Consider the following 16,228-nt stretch of genomic DNA (forward strand, 5'->3'; position numbering starts at 1 on the left):
TACCCGTATCAGATCCTCTACAACAGGAACCCATTACCCCATTTGGCCCGGCCCACAGTACCTTGCACCGTAAGGGCCACTTAGCGGAGGGTTTATTCTTAAAGCTGCTATGACTAACGACATAATAATAATAAAAAATAAAAAAAAAACACATACACAGCCACAAACACACAGAGAACCCCCCCCTCCCCCCCCACCTCCCTGTATACCCATCCCCCCTGGTATACCTAAATCCCTACTCCCCATCCACACCATGCCCCAACCCTAACACAGATACATGCGCCCCGGGGGCAATTTACTAATGACCACCAAAGAAGCCCGCCCCCCCCCCCCTTACCACACCACTCCACAACTCTCAGGATTTATATGTAACGGCGGACGAGAGCTATCAAAGAAACACAAAAAAAAATCAATAACAGTCATATTAATAGCTCTTGACCGCACATCAGTTGCCCTGTTTCTTTTCACAGGAAACGCTCCTCAAGAATATTTAATCAAGGCATAATTCAAGGTGCCCATACGGAATGTGCTCAGGGCCTAGCACGCTCTGCCATGATGCCACGTCCACATTCCGCAGGGCCCTCTATACAGGTCTAAGCATAGACAGGTCTAAGAAAAAATATATAGCGGAATCCATATAAGAATATAAATGCATCAACACACAGAAAAACATGTTATCAGCTTGCTGCTCCACAACTCTCAGGATTTATATATAGCGGCGGACGAGAGCTATCAAAAAACACACAAAAAAAAAATAAATAAATAACAGTCATACTAATAGCTCACGACCGCACATCAGTTGCCCTGTTTCTTTTCACAGGAAACGCTCCTCAAAAATATTTAATCAAGGCATAATTCAAGGTGCCCATTCGGAATATGCTCAGGGCCTAGCACACTCTGCCATGATGCCACGCCCACATTCCGCAGGGCCCTCTATACAGGACTAAGCTTAAACAAATCCAAGAGAAAAAAATATAAAGCGATATCCATGTAAGAATATAAATGCATCAAAACACAGAAAAACATGTAATCAGCTTGCTAAGACCTGTTTCTTTCCAGGATAGGTAACATCTAGCCACCTGGCCGCCTCCCCGGGAGTGAAGAAAAATTTCGTAGCCCCGTCCGCCAAAACTCTCAATTTGGACGGATAGAGCATAGAATATTTCAATTCCAACTCCCGCAGACGAATTTTTACATCCCTAAATTTTGCCCGGTCCTTCTGAATTTCTAAAGGAAAATCCGGGAAGGCAGCAATCCTACTGCCATTATATGCAAAGTCCTCCTTATCCCTGGACAACCTTAAGACCGTATCCCGGTCTTTGAAATTTAGGAATTTGGCAATTAGAGTCCGATGTGGACCTCCCGGAGGGTGGGCCCGCCCGGGAACCCGATGGGCCCTCTCAATGGCAAACTGAGCTGAAAAAGCCTTGTCCCCAAAAATCTGTATCAGCCAGTCTGTCAGGAATTTCTCTGGAGCTGCCCCCTCTATCCTCTCTTCAAACCCCAAGAATCGAATATTGTTCCGTCGAAGACGGCCTTCCATGTCCGACATTTTATACCGTATTTCAGAGATTTGGCCACTCATGGCTTTGACCTGGGACTGTAATGGGCCAACCAGATCCTCTACAACTGAGATTCTGGTCTCGGCCTCAGTTACTCTCTCACGCAATAGTTGAGCATCGCTCCTCAGCAAGGAAATATCAGACTGGACCTTACCAATCTGTTCACCCAGGCGGGTCTCACATGTATTAATTGCCTCAAGCACTTGTTGCAACGTAACTTCAGGGACCACCGGGGTTTTACTCTCTTTGGTAGGGGTAGATAACGGAGTGCTAGATTGCGTCTGAGAACTGTTCCCCGCCTGAGAGCGAGCATACTTCTCCAACCTCGCTGCAGCGGCTGTCTGGCCCGTTTTCCCCATTTTTACCCTTAATACAGTCACTTGTCGTTCGCTCGCAGGTGCCCGGACCCCCCCCCTAAACCAGACTGGATGGTAATTCAGTACACTTAAGTTTTGTAAGGTTAAAGTCACGGCTAGGGAAGGGGTAGGCCCCCTTTTTTTTTATTATTATTTTTTTTTTTTCACGGCTAACAAACTGAGTTAGTGAGATGAGGTAAAATGTAGCACTGCACACTTTTATCCCCCTGCTCCAGATGTTCTTTGGGGGTACCTGAACCGGGACCAACCCACTCTCAGCTCCAGCCAGAGGACCCTTCAAAACCAAAAAAAACACCGGCTCAGTCCACCGACCACCCCCAGTCCATGCAGCAGTCCACAATATGCTCCAACCCCGCTCCCAGCCAAACTAGTACTGGGCTGGCAATATCGGGCCCTAAAAATAGTTATAAGCCCAGGGTAATTGGAAATGCTTTTTAATACAATTAAAGGAAAGGTTTATAACAAAATGGACCTAAAACCTCACCGATGTAGAGACTACATAAGGCTAACAAAAGAACAAGTGAATGCCGAAGCTGCAATTAAAACTAGTGTTCTTCTCCAGGCTAAAGAGGTGTGTGCAGTAATTATACATGTCGTCTGGCTTTTGTCACAGGGGTCTCTTTGTCAAACAATATTTGCATGATCGCACCCGAAAAGCTGGTTTTCGGATTGGTAGGGGAATTACTTGCAACTAAGTGTCCCCCCAAATGTAACCTAAAGGGACTGCAGCAAATGTCTGCCACAGTACCTTCATTTCTGGACTCTGGGATTGGCCATACACACTATTTAGTTTCTTATATAACGCAGCAAATTCCATTGCGCTTTACAGTAGGAAACGGTGATAAAACAAACTGGGTAATAACAGACACATAGAGGCAGGAGGGCCCTGCTTGCAAGCTTACAAACTATAGAATTTAATGAACAATACCTCGGTCCTAACTACACTGAATAGTGGGGCATATGATATTGCCTGATTTACAGTGCAGCACGACTGACCTCACTGGTGTGATTCATTTGGGCAGTGGTCCCTCTCTACTGAGGGCACAATTAGCACCAATGTACCATGACACTGGGTGCCATTGTCGGCATTTAAATGCTTCTGAAGCGGCATCTTATACCCTTCATAATTAATAGGATCGACGACCCCCCCTTTAAATTACAGGGATGGGGGGTCAAACTTATATGCACCTCCCATTTCTTCTCTGCCTTTTTGATTGTTTAAAGAAGAAAAAAATTCTGTTTTACCTGAACGTCTGTTAATAAAATCTACGGAGGTTACTGAGAACATTAAGCAGACATGATTTTAACCCTTTCATTGCCAAGTGAATTTGTCAAAATAGATGTGACCATTGTCAAGCATACATTGCTCATCATGACAATGTAACGTTTACCTTGTATAGGAAATAGAATCTTTTGTACCCCCTTGTAGGATTCTATGTGTACATAGCTGTCTTTATTATATCCTAAACGTCTGTTGTGTAACCTCTTTGTCTTTTGTCTGCTCCTTGACCTCCCCCCTCCCATCCCTGTTTTATGTCGAGTGCAAACTCTATTTGTCCAGTGTGCAAACTTCTTGCTGAGTACAAAAGTTTACCAAACATGTAGTTCTGCTGATGCAGTATCCCCCTACGTCAGAGCCACCCCTATGCACCACTTTTGGTCCAATTAAATGTATAGGTCAATGTTCATTTTCTTGTCTACTGATATATATACCTGTAATCTGTAACATTAAAGGCAGAGTTGTACCCTGCATACTTGGTCTTCGATTATTGATCATTACTATACAGGGTCTCTCTCTCACGGAATTCTAAGGAGTCATCACATTGAGGTCTATCAGGTAAAGGAGAGATAAAATTACATCTCCCAACAGCTGTGGGCTCGTAGCCGGGATTCAGAGTCTGTCCCCAAATTGACAGAGGGCTAATCTCTTTGTCTTTGTGGGATTACAGACAGTCTGAATCTGAACCCGTGTATCTCTGTTCCGGGAACAGAAGAACACTTTTACGAAGTCTGGGACTTCTGAAGTCAGGGACTTCACTTCAATGTGCGCACACAGATCTGGGATCTGAACATTGACATTTGTGTCTGGGACACATGGACAGGACCTGGGGTCCGATTTAGTGACCTCAATTTGATCACTCGTCTCTTTATGGCCATTCTCTTCTGTCTCTCATCTGTTACATGTTTAAGATTGTTCGTCTAAATGAATATCCTTTGTGTGGTTGGTAAGTGAACACACAATTGATATCTGTATAAACATTGTAAGTGCGGTTGGTAAGTTCACGCACAATAACATCAGGAAAATATTGTTTACTGTATGCCAAAAGACTAGCGGTCTTATGCTTCCTTATTTTTAAGGATAACGCTACGTGAGGCTTCCTATACAGTATTCACATAACAACAAGACTCTGTCCACTGTCACATAGACGGTCTGTTTTACTAACATTCTGTATTTAAGTATAATATTAATGGGATGTACTTAAAGGAAATACAGTTCATATAATATTCGGATAAAGACCAACCCTCACAGTCTGCTGCCACAGGTTCCGACCTGCCTGACTGAGACGGCGCCCCTGATCTGAGTATTAAGAACTTTCCACGCTCCCATTCATAATTGCAAATACTGAAACACATTTGGACCCAAATATGGGTGCAAAGAATAGTAAGAAAAATTGTTATCCACCCCCATTACCAGGTGAAACATGTAAGGAATATGTAGCCCGTAATTCATCCACTGATTACTTCTTAGTTAATCCATGGGTGGACAATTTAGCAGGGTGGACAGAAACAGTAAGTCCCAACCCTTTTCCCAGAGAAGGATCTAATTACCCCTTCTTTATGGACATAGTCAAAGGTCTTTGTCTTGAGGACAAAAAAGCCTGGCCATGGTACACAGCAGATCCCAAATGGGATATGAAATATATGCGTGCAGGAGGAGAACAATGGCTGATCATTGCCCCCTCCTGGCATGACACAAACTTATCAAAGAAACAGAGAAAGATAAAATCTGTTACAACAAAATTACACAATATAGAAGAATTAAGGAGTAATAAGACCCTTAAAAATCTGTCACCTCCTCCCTATAGTCCAGTATATCCCTCACTCACAGATGTTGAATTAATGGCTGTCGGACATCATGTCTTAAAACCCACAGCCCCACCATCTGGCCGAGATGAGGAGGATCTCCCCAAATCAGGAACCAGTGAGGATGAGAAAAAAGAAGAGAAAGAACAAATAACACCTTTAAAAATCCAACTCACCAGTAAAAAGAGATTAACCGCAGATCAATCTTTAATAACTGATGATCTTGGCGCCAAAACTGTCAGATCTGGTGCTACTTATGATGCCCCTACCGCGTCACATACACCATTTATGACTATTGGAGACCAACTTCTCATAAAATCTATTGAGATAGAAGACCTAAATAGGATAATCAAGCATTGCCCAAAACCCACTGTCACTGCATCAGGATGCATTGCTTATTTAAAAAAGGCATGTAAAGGCCGAAATTACACACAGGATGATATCAGACTAATTGTCGATAATGTCATATAATGTCATGGAAAAAGGTCAAAACTATTAGTGAAAGAGTTACCGATTCTAGAGCTGATAGATATCCTTTGAACCACCCAGATGGAATAAAAGCAATGTGGGCTGAATTAGAAGCATATATGGTCGAAGTATTTAAGACTCGATCATCCCTACCCATTGCTGTAGCGTGTAGACAAAAGGCCACTGAAACAGTCACTGAATTTTGGAAAAGATTCAAGAAATGTTGGACTGAGGAGGCGGGACTTTCTCTAGAGATGTCCTCCCTACTCATCTCCACTTTCATCAGTAATCTGCACTTTTCCATCTCCACCGCAGTAAAACAGAGCGTCTCTTCCTGGACCTCTGATACTGTTGAAAACTTTGAAACTCATTTATATGAAAAAGAGGCCGCAGGCTGTTTTGAAATGAAAAAGCCCGCCGCCACCCCTACCCATAGTTACCAACACAACAATAAGGAACCAGACACATATAGAAGGAAACCATACCAGGGCCAAAGGAAACCCTTTAGGCCACCTCAACAACACAATGGCACTCATCGCCCACCCAACCAGAACAGGGGCCCTCATGAAGTTATGAAAAGAGAAACTTCATGTTATAATTGTGGTCAAAACACACACTGGGCTAGGGAATGTCCATTCCCACCCCAAAGACCACAGCAATCTTACCGACCTCCACAAGGCCCACACAGACCCCAACATGATAACACACCAGTCAAAGACCATGTACGTTTTAGAGTTGACTGGACTGACCCCTCACTGTGAAGGGGCCCGGAGGAGGGTATCCCATCTTTTGCACAATTCACCACCCACTGGGAAGAAGCACCCCTATTAACACTGTATATCAATGGAAAGAAATTATCTTTCTTGGTAGATAGTGGGGCCACAACCAGTGTTCTGTGTTCATTACACTATGATGGTGAATTACAAAAGACTACTTCAATGGGAATCAACGGGATACCCACTGACACATACTTAACTGACCACTTGACGGTAGAATCAGAGAAAAGACATTATCTTGGTAAACATCAATTCAGAGTAATTGCAGAATGCCCTGTTAATTTGTTGGGGAGGGATCTCTTTAGCAAACTGAGCATTTCAATATCACCTTCACCAAAGGGAAGTGGACTCCACGTCACTTCACCTCATTTTTTGTCAACGCAGATTTTTGACTCAACACTTGACACAGTCAACCCACAAGTTTGGGCCAGTGGTCCTTATGACACCGGACATATACATTGTACACCGTATAGAGCAAAGTTCAAACCAGACTCACCCCATGTGTACATCAAACAGTATCCACTCTCACAAGAGAAAATTGAAGGTCTTAGACCAATGATACAGGAATTCCTACAACAAGGAATACTCAGATATGTTATTTCACCTTATTGTACACCCATCAACCCGGTCGCTAAGGCTGATGGAAGCATTAGATTTGTACAGGACTTGAGGAAAGTAAATGACCTCATAGTCCCAATTGCACCAATATTGCCAGACATTAACACACTCATTTCAGCCATCCCTGCAGACGCAGCATTCTTTACAGTTGTGGATCTGAAGAACGCATTTTTCAGCATTCCAATAGATGCAGAGACCCAATTACTTTTTGCTTTTTCTTTTGAAGGTAAACAAATGACTTGGTGTCGTTTACCACAAGGCTATATTGACTCCCCTGTAGTCTATAGCATAGTCCTCCAAGCCACATTGGCTCCATGGCACCCCCCCCAGAGTTCTGTCCTGCTACAGTATGCAGATGATCTGCTACTCTGTAGTACAACGGAGGAGGCCAGCCGAGAGGATGGTATATCACTGCTAAACTGGTTAAGTGAATGTGGACATAAAGTGTCTAAAACAAAAATGCAATGGTGTCAAAGGAGAAAGGAAAATCAGCCCACAACGCATACAGTCTGTATTGGGCCTGGTCACCCCAACTACCCAGAAGGAAATGTTATCTTTCTTGGGAATGGTAAATTACTGCAGACAGTGGATTTCTGATTGTTCCTATTATGATAACATTCTGAGACAAGCTACTCTCAGTGACAAACCCAAAGTCATACAATGGTCAAGTGAAATGTCAGCTGCATATGAAAAGTTAAAGTCAATGTTAGTTAAAAGTCCGGCTCTGGGCCTCCCCAACTGTGTTTTGCCATTCCACTTGTTTGCAAGGGACACCTGTAAGACTATGGCGGGCGTGCTAACACAATTTCATGGAGGCAAATTGCGACCTGTCGCATTCTTTTCCAAAGTAATGCCAGTCACTGTACAAGGAATGCCTGCGTGCCTTCGAGCACTGGCTGCCTGTGCAATGGTTGTTGAAATGGCTGCCACACTCACGTTAGGACATTGCACTGTTCTCCACACTACACACAATGTCCTCACAATTCTCAAAGGCTTACATACACAGCATATGTCAGCTCAGAGACTCAGTGGATACGAGGTGCTCCTCCTAGGAAACCCATCTCTTGTCATAAAATATGCAACAAACACAGCAGGACCTGTTCCTGTACTCAATGCCCTTTTAGGCTTAAAAGAACCTGACGATGAACCTCCACCACCCCATGACTGCTTTCTGACTATCGACTCAGAAACTTCACCAAGAAGTGACATGTCGACTGTACCCATACCCGACGCCGACATAATTTTTGTTGACGGCTCTTGCAGTCGACCAAATGACAACACGTACCAGGCAGGCTACGCAGTAGTTAAACTTCCTCAAACTGTCCTTGAAGCAAAAGCAGTTCCTCTGCAATCAGCACAAGCTGCTGAACTAATTGCTCTCACTAGAGCTTGTCACTTGTACACAGGAAAACCTGTCACCATTTACACAGACTCCAAATATGCTTATGGCGTTGTTCACGACCATGGCATGATTTGGCAGCGCCGAGGCTTCACAGGCGCCGATGGGAAAGGCATCTCTCATGCCCAACTCATTTCTGATTTGTTACATGCAATCACATTGCCTTCACACATTGCCATCCTCCACTGCAAAGCACACACCGGAGGAAAGGACGATATTTCGCGGGGCAATGCCCTTGCTGACACTGCTGCTAAACGTGCTGCCACTACATCCACATACAATCTCACACTGACCGTAATCTCGCCACCGTCATTAGATGACACATATTTACTTACGGAGCTACAGGCGGCTGCCTCTAACTCTGATTTATCAGATTGGACATATCCAATTCTGCAGAAGAATCCACGGACTGGATTAATCTGCAAAGAGGGGAAACCGTGCATCCCCCAAACAAGTGCTTCACTGTTCATAGCACACTACCACGGAGTAGGTCACCATAGTAAAACCACAACAACACTGCTCCTCACCAATGACTTTTATATTACAAATGCAAAAGAACTTGTAAACCAATATGTTAGCAGATGTATTGTGTGTCTTAGGAACAACCCAAATAACCCAGATAAAGCAAGACACCAGCATCTCCAGTATCCAACAACCCCGTTCACTCACCTGCAAATAGACTTTACCCATATACCAGGTACAGGAAAACAAGAATACGCTTTGGTCATAGTTGATATGTTCTCGCGATGGCCAGAAGCATTTCCAACAAAGTCCGAGGACGCAAAAACAGTTGCCCGTATTCTCACGCAGGAGATCATTCCGCGATGGGGATGCCCACTACAAATCAATAGTGATAAAGGATCAGCCTTTACTGCAAAAGTCACTGAAGCTTTAGTTAAAGCCTTGCAAATCCAATGGAAATTCCACATTCCATATCATCCCCAGAGTTCAGGTATCGTGGAACGCATGAACAGAACTCTAAAAGATAAACTGAGAAAAGCAACAGGCGGTACCTTCAGCAAATGGAAGGCAGTCCTTCCCATCATACTGGCTGAAATTAGAATGACGCCACAAAAGACTTTAGGATACTCCCCCTTTGAGATACTAATGGGTAGGCCTTTCCCCACACCCTGGGCGAAGAAACCATTAGTCATACAGGAAGGAGACTTGGAACTAATAAGGGATGAGTACGTAAGATCCCTAATACAGAAACTAGATGAGACTGAACAAAATGTTATTTTTAAAAATCCTTCTCATCCGCAGATACCAACTCACCCATTCAGGGTTGGAGATAAGGTCGTTGTGAAGATCCTGCCGAGAAACAAGAGCCCAGGAGACTTTGCATACGGACCAGAGACGGAAGTCATCGCTGTAACCAGAATGGCTGTTCTTACAGACGAAGGACCGGTGTGGATACACGCATCCAGAGTAAAGAGAATCCCGAGTAACGTCCCGGATAGAGAACAGATCGAGGACGAGGTACTAACGAGGGTAGACAGCCCTGACCTCCACCCTGGAGAAGAACTGCCGGTTGCAGACACCGAAGACGAAGATTTACAAACTCCTGAAGCCGAGGGGGACTTTGAAAGAAATGATTCCCCCCGCCTTAGCCCTAGTGATTTTGCTAGGTCTTGCAGTATATATGCCCCTTGAAGCTGAAGTAGATATAACTCAAGATGACGAACTACTAACCCTATGGTATAATTCATCTAACACCCATGTTGCCACATTTGTGCTTGACTATTTTCAGTTCCCAGAACTAGCTAAAAAGAGAGAAAAAATTGATCAAGCCATGCGGTTTGATTCCCATTTAAGGTCTGAAATCATTTATATTTGTGTGACAAGTAATGACTGGGGACACAACTGCGATTATTGGGGGGCGGCAGCTTGGAATTCAGGGAACAAGTGGGGTTACCGCCCCACCGAGGCCCTGAACAGGAAAGACAAACATGACAGGGCCCTCATAGATAGAATGACTATCTCTAGGCCCACCACCAGCTGCACCTCCTCTAACGCAGATCGACCCCACGGGTACTGGAAACCTAAGACCCTTAAGCCCTGCCAGTTTACGATAAATATAGAAAACCCCAGCCCCCAAGACAGTGGCCTGTACGTATTTGGAATTTACTACCCCAGAGGTATAGGAGACTTGGGTCACCGACAAACCTTCCGTCTACAAGATATGTATAATGATAAAAACTATATCCCCAGTGCACAGAGGGGAAGGGACGACACAGGCAAGCCTCTTATGCCACACATAGTTAAGTTCAAGGATATGGTAGCCATTGATAACCCTACTTATGAAGATAGCATGGCTATGGAAACTGGATATTCAGATGTCAATTTTTGGTTAGAATGGATGAAGTACAATGCTCATAAAACTAATAATACTGATTGTTATGTATGCGCTAAATCTAGACCTCATCTAGGTACTGTCCCTCTGAACATACCAGAATCAGAGGATAAATGCTTTTTTACTCTGTACACTGGTAATAAGACATTAGATAATGAATGTGAGTCATGGAAAAGGAATTACCCCATTTTGTCTAAAAATACTAACCCAGGTAACACCATCACCATTTATCCAGGAAATTATACTTGTTACTATTCAAATACCACCAATGGAGTTGATCTGAAAGTATTCCCTGAAGGATTCTGTGCCACTCGCAGATTCTTTGCTATGCCCATAATGAAAAAATCCCTTGGTGATATTTATTTTATTTGTGGTGATATGAAGATTAGAACCAGACTCGAAAACACATGGAAAGGAGAATGTGCCCTGGCTAAAATCATTATGCCTATCCACGTTCTACCCTCCAGCATTGAAATACCCACACCTGCACCCACAACAAAACCATTAGACATTATTAGAAGTAAAAGAGAAACACCTAAGGAAAGTTTTGATCCTCATGTGTATATCGACACTATTGGTGTCCCAAGAGGGGTCCCAGATGAGTTCAAAGCATGAGACGAAGTTGCTGCCGGCTTTGAATCACTGATACCCATTGTGACAATCAATAAGAATGTAGCATGGATAAATTATATGTACTATAATCAACAGAGATTTGTTAATGATACCAGAGATGCGTTGAAAGGTATTGCAGAACAGTTGGAAGCCACATCACAAATGACATTCCAGAATCGTATGGCTTTAGACATGATTCTTGCTGAGAAGGGAGGAACTTGTGTATATATTAGTAAGGTTGCAGGATGTTGTACGTACATACCTGACAACACAGGTGCCAATGGCAAAATAACCTTAGCTATTAAAAAATTAGAGGATCTCTCCATTGAACTCAAGAAGAACTCAGGTGTCTCTGACCCCTGGGCTGATTGGTTTGGATGGATGAACAATTGGAAACACGCACTTGCACAACTAGGCATCATTATCCTTGTAGTTTTGATATTCATTGTGATTACTGCTTATTGTGTTTTCCCACTTTGTAAAAAGGTAGCTTCTAAGTACCTTGATACTGCTACACCCACTATGTATACTGATTTGACACGTGGCCCCCCTACCCCCGAGGATTATGCTATGTACGTACAAGAACAACGAAAGAAGAAGAATCTACGTGTAAGAATCATGTAATATAACAAACATGATTCTAAGAGGGGATTGTAGGATTCTATGTGTACATAGCTGTCTTTATTATATCCTAAACGTCTGTTGTGTAACCTCTTTGTCTTTTGTCTGCTCCTTGACCTCCCCCCTCCCATCCCTGTTTTATGTCGAGTGCAAACTCTATTTGTCCAGTGTGCAAACTTCTTGCTGAGTACAAAAGTTTACCAAACATGTAGTTCTGCTGATGCAGTATCCCCCTACGTCAGAGCCACCCCTATGCACCACTTTTGGTCCAATTAAATGTATAGGTCAATGTTCATTTTCTTGTCTACTGATATATATACCTGTAATCTGTAACATTAAAGGCAGAGTTGTACCCTGCATACTTGGTCTTCGATTATTGATCATTACTATACAGGGTCTCTCTCTCACGGAATTCTAAGGAGTCATCACATTGAGGTCTATCAGGTAAAGGAGAGATAAAATTACATCTCCCAACACCCCTTTTTTAGTTTTTTTATTTGTATAACAAATGTGAGCAATGCTGGCCGGTTATTTTGCACATCTCACTGATTGGCACTAAAAGGGCTAATGCAGTATGCTTTATAATCATTGTAAATCAATTAACTGACTCCAATGACTCCCTCCCCCAATGCTTTCCTATACAGGTGCTTTTTTCTTACTTTATTTTTTTTGTTTAGGTTGATTCTCATTGTAGCGTTCGGAGTGACAACAGTAGAACATCTGCGGATACAGATTTTCTAAGTGATGAAGGTAATGCATAATCCTGGGAGTGTTGCCATCTATAAACACAGAACAAAGTTTGCTGGTTTACATAGGTCTGCCACCATTGTGTACTCTGCAATAAAACTGATTAATCATTCTAAAGCTGCACTAATAAATAGACTTGGAGTTCTTCCTATTCAGCACCCTTAAATATCTGTAGAGGAGTTTGCAGCGGCTTATTCGCCCACACATTCTCCATATCATAAGACCGCTGCTTCTGATTTGTTGTCCTGTATGCAGAAACTTGCAGCCTTTGTATTCCGCTAGAGCTGTAAGATGAGCCACAGGGCAGCCCCTGAGGAACTAATGATCATGATCAGTGGGAGATATATATATATATATATATATATGTGTGTGTTGTGCTCATAAGCTTACTTACTCTAGCAGAATTTGTGATTTTCTGGCCATTTGTCAGGAATATGAATGATAACTCACAAACTTTTCTGTCACTCATGGTCAGTGGTTGGGTGAAGCTATTTATTTTCAAACAACTGTGTTTACTCTTTTTAAATCATAATGCCAGCAGAAACTACCTCGGCCTATATGCAAACCTCCAAAGCAGGAAAAAAGTATTCTAGTCTGAGTTGCGTGTTGTAACCCTGAAATTAAAACCAGCCTGACATCTATCGCTACTAAGTAATATTTGGCTTATGAACTTTTAAAGCCTTTTCGATTTTTCTTATGTGTCTTTAGCTTTAAAGCAGGCGTTCCCAATCTTTTTTTGAATCGCGGCACCCTAGAGCATGGGTCCTCAAACTGTGGCCCTCCAGATGTTGTGAAACTACAAATCCCAGCATGCCTTGCCACAGTTTTGCTATAAGGTAGTGTTAACACTGTGGCAAGGCATGCTGGGATTTGTAGTTTCACAACATCTGGAGGGCCGCAGTTTGAGGACCCATGCCCGGCCTAGAGTATCAGAATTTTTCCACGGCACCCCTAGGCCCGAAAAATATATAAAATTAAGTAAATTTTGTTTATGTGCTTCTTAGGATCAGTTATGTGGTAAAGGGCAGGATTTGCTTCTGTTTGTACACATATTTTATGATTGGCAGCCACCAGCACTGGTTTTGTCCATAAATAATCATGAATAATTTGAATTGGTGCAGGACCACCAACCCGAGGCACCCCAGGGAGCCACGGCACACAGTTTTAGAACCACTGCTTTAAAGCCTTACTTGGTACTTGAGTATTATCACGGCGCCCACTACGCCAAATGCTTAGATGGCTATTCTGCCTAGGGAAATCGCATGCCATTTTAGTGGCATGAGATTATAAAGTTAATTTATTCACTGCTCTCATCTCATCGCATGGCATCGCACCTCCCGCAAAATCGCATGCGACTTTTCTGGGATGACATTAGGTATAAATAGGTTTAATGCACACCCCTCCCCCACTATCCACACCACGTCGGCATGGAGTTGATTTTATATAGCGTGGCGAGCACAGCGGATTACTATACATGAATTCAGTGTCCCCCCGCTGCGCTCGCAACACACTATATAAAGTCAACTCCACGCCGACGTTGATAGTGGGGTAATGAAAGTCGGAGGACGCGTTCCGCCACCCCTCGCGGGGCTCTGCACTTGCCACGCTTCGGGTGGGGGGTGCGTTAAACCTGTTTTTAGGACATACAATCATATTATTGTATACCTAAAGTCATGGCATTCTACCCCAGGAAATCGCATGCGATCAAAAAATCGCATACGATGGCCTGGGGGCAAAAGCAGTGAATAAATTAACTTTACAAATCGCATTGCATGCCACTAAAATGCGATTTCCCTACGGTGCCGTACGTATGCTAATTGGGCGTCGTGATAATACACAAGTACCCCTTACTTTATCTAGGGGTTTACTCACCATAGGTGCAGGAACGGTCATCGTGGCTGTATCACTCTATTCTTCGGCTTCTGAATTTGTTCTGTTCTTCACCCTGTAGTTGCTGGAGGATTCTCAGAGTCTTCCAGAGTCCGTTCTGAAATCGAAGATTATTTCAGGCTTGATGGATCGATCAGATACTCTGTTTGGGTTTCCTTCTGTGAGATCTACAATGAGTGCATTTTTGATCTGCTAGATCCCATGTCGGGGCGCACATTTTATAAAAGAAAACAATTAAAGCTTGCCCAGGTTATTAAAGGATTCTCCTTTGTTAAAGGTGAGCTACTATTTTACCATGTTCTTATATATTAAGGTTTTTTCCTGCACATATTCAGTATCTAAAGTGAAGTATATGCAAAAAAGTAAAGGTCACATTGGATGTGTTAATCCTCTATTATGCAACTGTATTGTATATGTATACTCTGTAGAAGGAATATAGTCTTCTGCTTATGTAAGTTTATTGCACATATGTGACCTGGAAAAGAAGTGCTGCTCTAGAATTATCCAGAGATGCCAGAAGCATGGGGCTTTTTAACTGATTTTAAAATCCGGCCAGCTCATACAATCTTACCAAAGTCCTTTTGACTATTTCTTATGTACTACTGAATTTACCTCCATGTCTTCTAAAATAGTTGAAGGAAACCTAACTCGGTGGTTCCCAAACTTTTCTTCAATCCTGCCACCCTAGAGTCTCTATTTTATTCAAGACAAGTCCAAAAGTCGTTTTTTATTGATTTAAAAAAATGAAACCAAGTAATTGGTGCTTACTGGTTACACTTAAGTTCAGTTGTGGTTCTGAATGTTCACATTTTATGAATGGCAGCTGCCAGCACTTCTATAATATTATTATATATATACTTCGCTTTGACCATAAATCTTATTTTAATCTTGGACCCCAGGGTGCCTAGGCTCACTGTTTGGGAATTACTAGTCTATTGCTTTACCAAGATGCTAGCCACACTTGTATGTATTACTGTGGGACCACAAATATGCACACAACTTAATAGCACAGGTTTTTTGTTTGTTTAGTTTTACATTATTTGAACCCCCCCCCCCCCAAACAAAAAATCGGTCATTAACCCCTTACTGGCAGAAACAGATGTTGATGAGCAGCCTACCAAGTGATAACACTACATGTATAACAACACCACAATCTGATGGCTCTGCACAATCATATGATTTCTGTATCACTATTTCTCACCCTGAACACCCTTTGTAGTAGTTTCTACAAATATCAGACTCCTGTTTATTTATTTTTTAAAGCTACAAAAATTAAAAATGCTGTGAATATATCTATGGGATTGCTCACACCCACTTTCCAAAAATGTATCTAGGTTACAGGATAATTTGGGTGGAATTGTCCTTTATTCTAAACTATCTGTCTTACAACATGGAGAAGTCTCAAATACACCTGCACTGTCTCCTTTAGGAGTAGTCCATTTTTATTTTTTCTGATTCTTTACAGGTCTCACCGTTATTGTCTTGAGTAAGCGAAGTTTACTACCCAGTATGAATTTGGGACCATTAATTCTGAATTTCTCAATTTAGCTAAAGTGGTTAATTTTCTTCTACGATCCCCATGGCAGCCATACTTAGGGATATTTCCCCTTTCCTCAGCTTAGACAGGGTGATTTTTTTCCACATAGGCTCCGTCCACCTCAGGTACATAAGCCTACTCCTCCCCTTCCTCTATGTCTTTTTTCCTGTCTCCTATAAGTTTA

General features: G+C 42.7%; 1 protein-coding gene across 1 annotated transcript; it reads left to right on the forward strand.

The window, feature by feature from the left end:
- Nucleotides 1-10,076: 10,076 nt before the first annotated feature.
- On the forward strand, nucleotides 10,077-14,699 carry LOC146025604 (uncharacterized). Its single transcript, XM_083155530.1, has 2 exons — nucleotides 10,077-12,620; nucleotides 14,569-14,699. Exon 1 carries the CDS (start codon nucleotides 10,077-10,079, stop codon nucleotides 11,250-11,252), a length of 1,176 nt encoding a protein of 391 aa, XP_083011656.1. The 3' UTR covers nucleotides 11,253-12,620; nucleotides 14,569-14,699.
- The last annotated feature ends 1,529 nt before the right edge of the window (nucleotides 14,700-16,228 follow it).

Source organism: Crinia signifera, chromosome 8 (genome assembly GCF_055691185.1).
Source record: "Crinia signifera chromosome 8, ASM5569118v1, whole genome shotgun sequence".
NCBI lineage: Eukaryota > Metazoa > Chordata > Amphibia > Anura > Myobatrachidae > Crinia > Crinia signifera.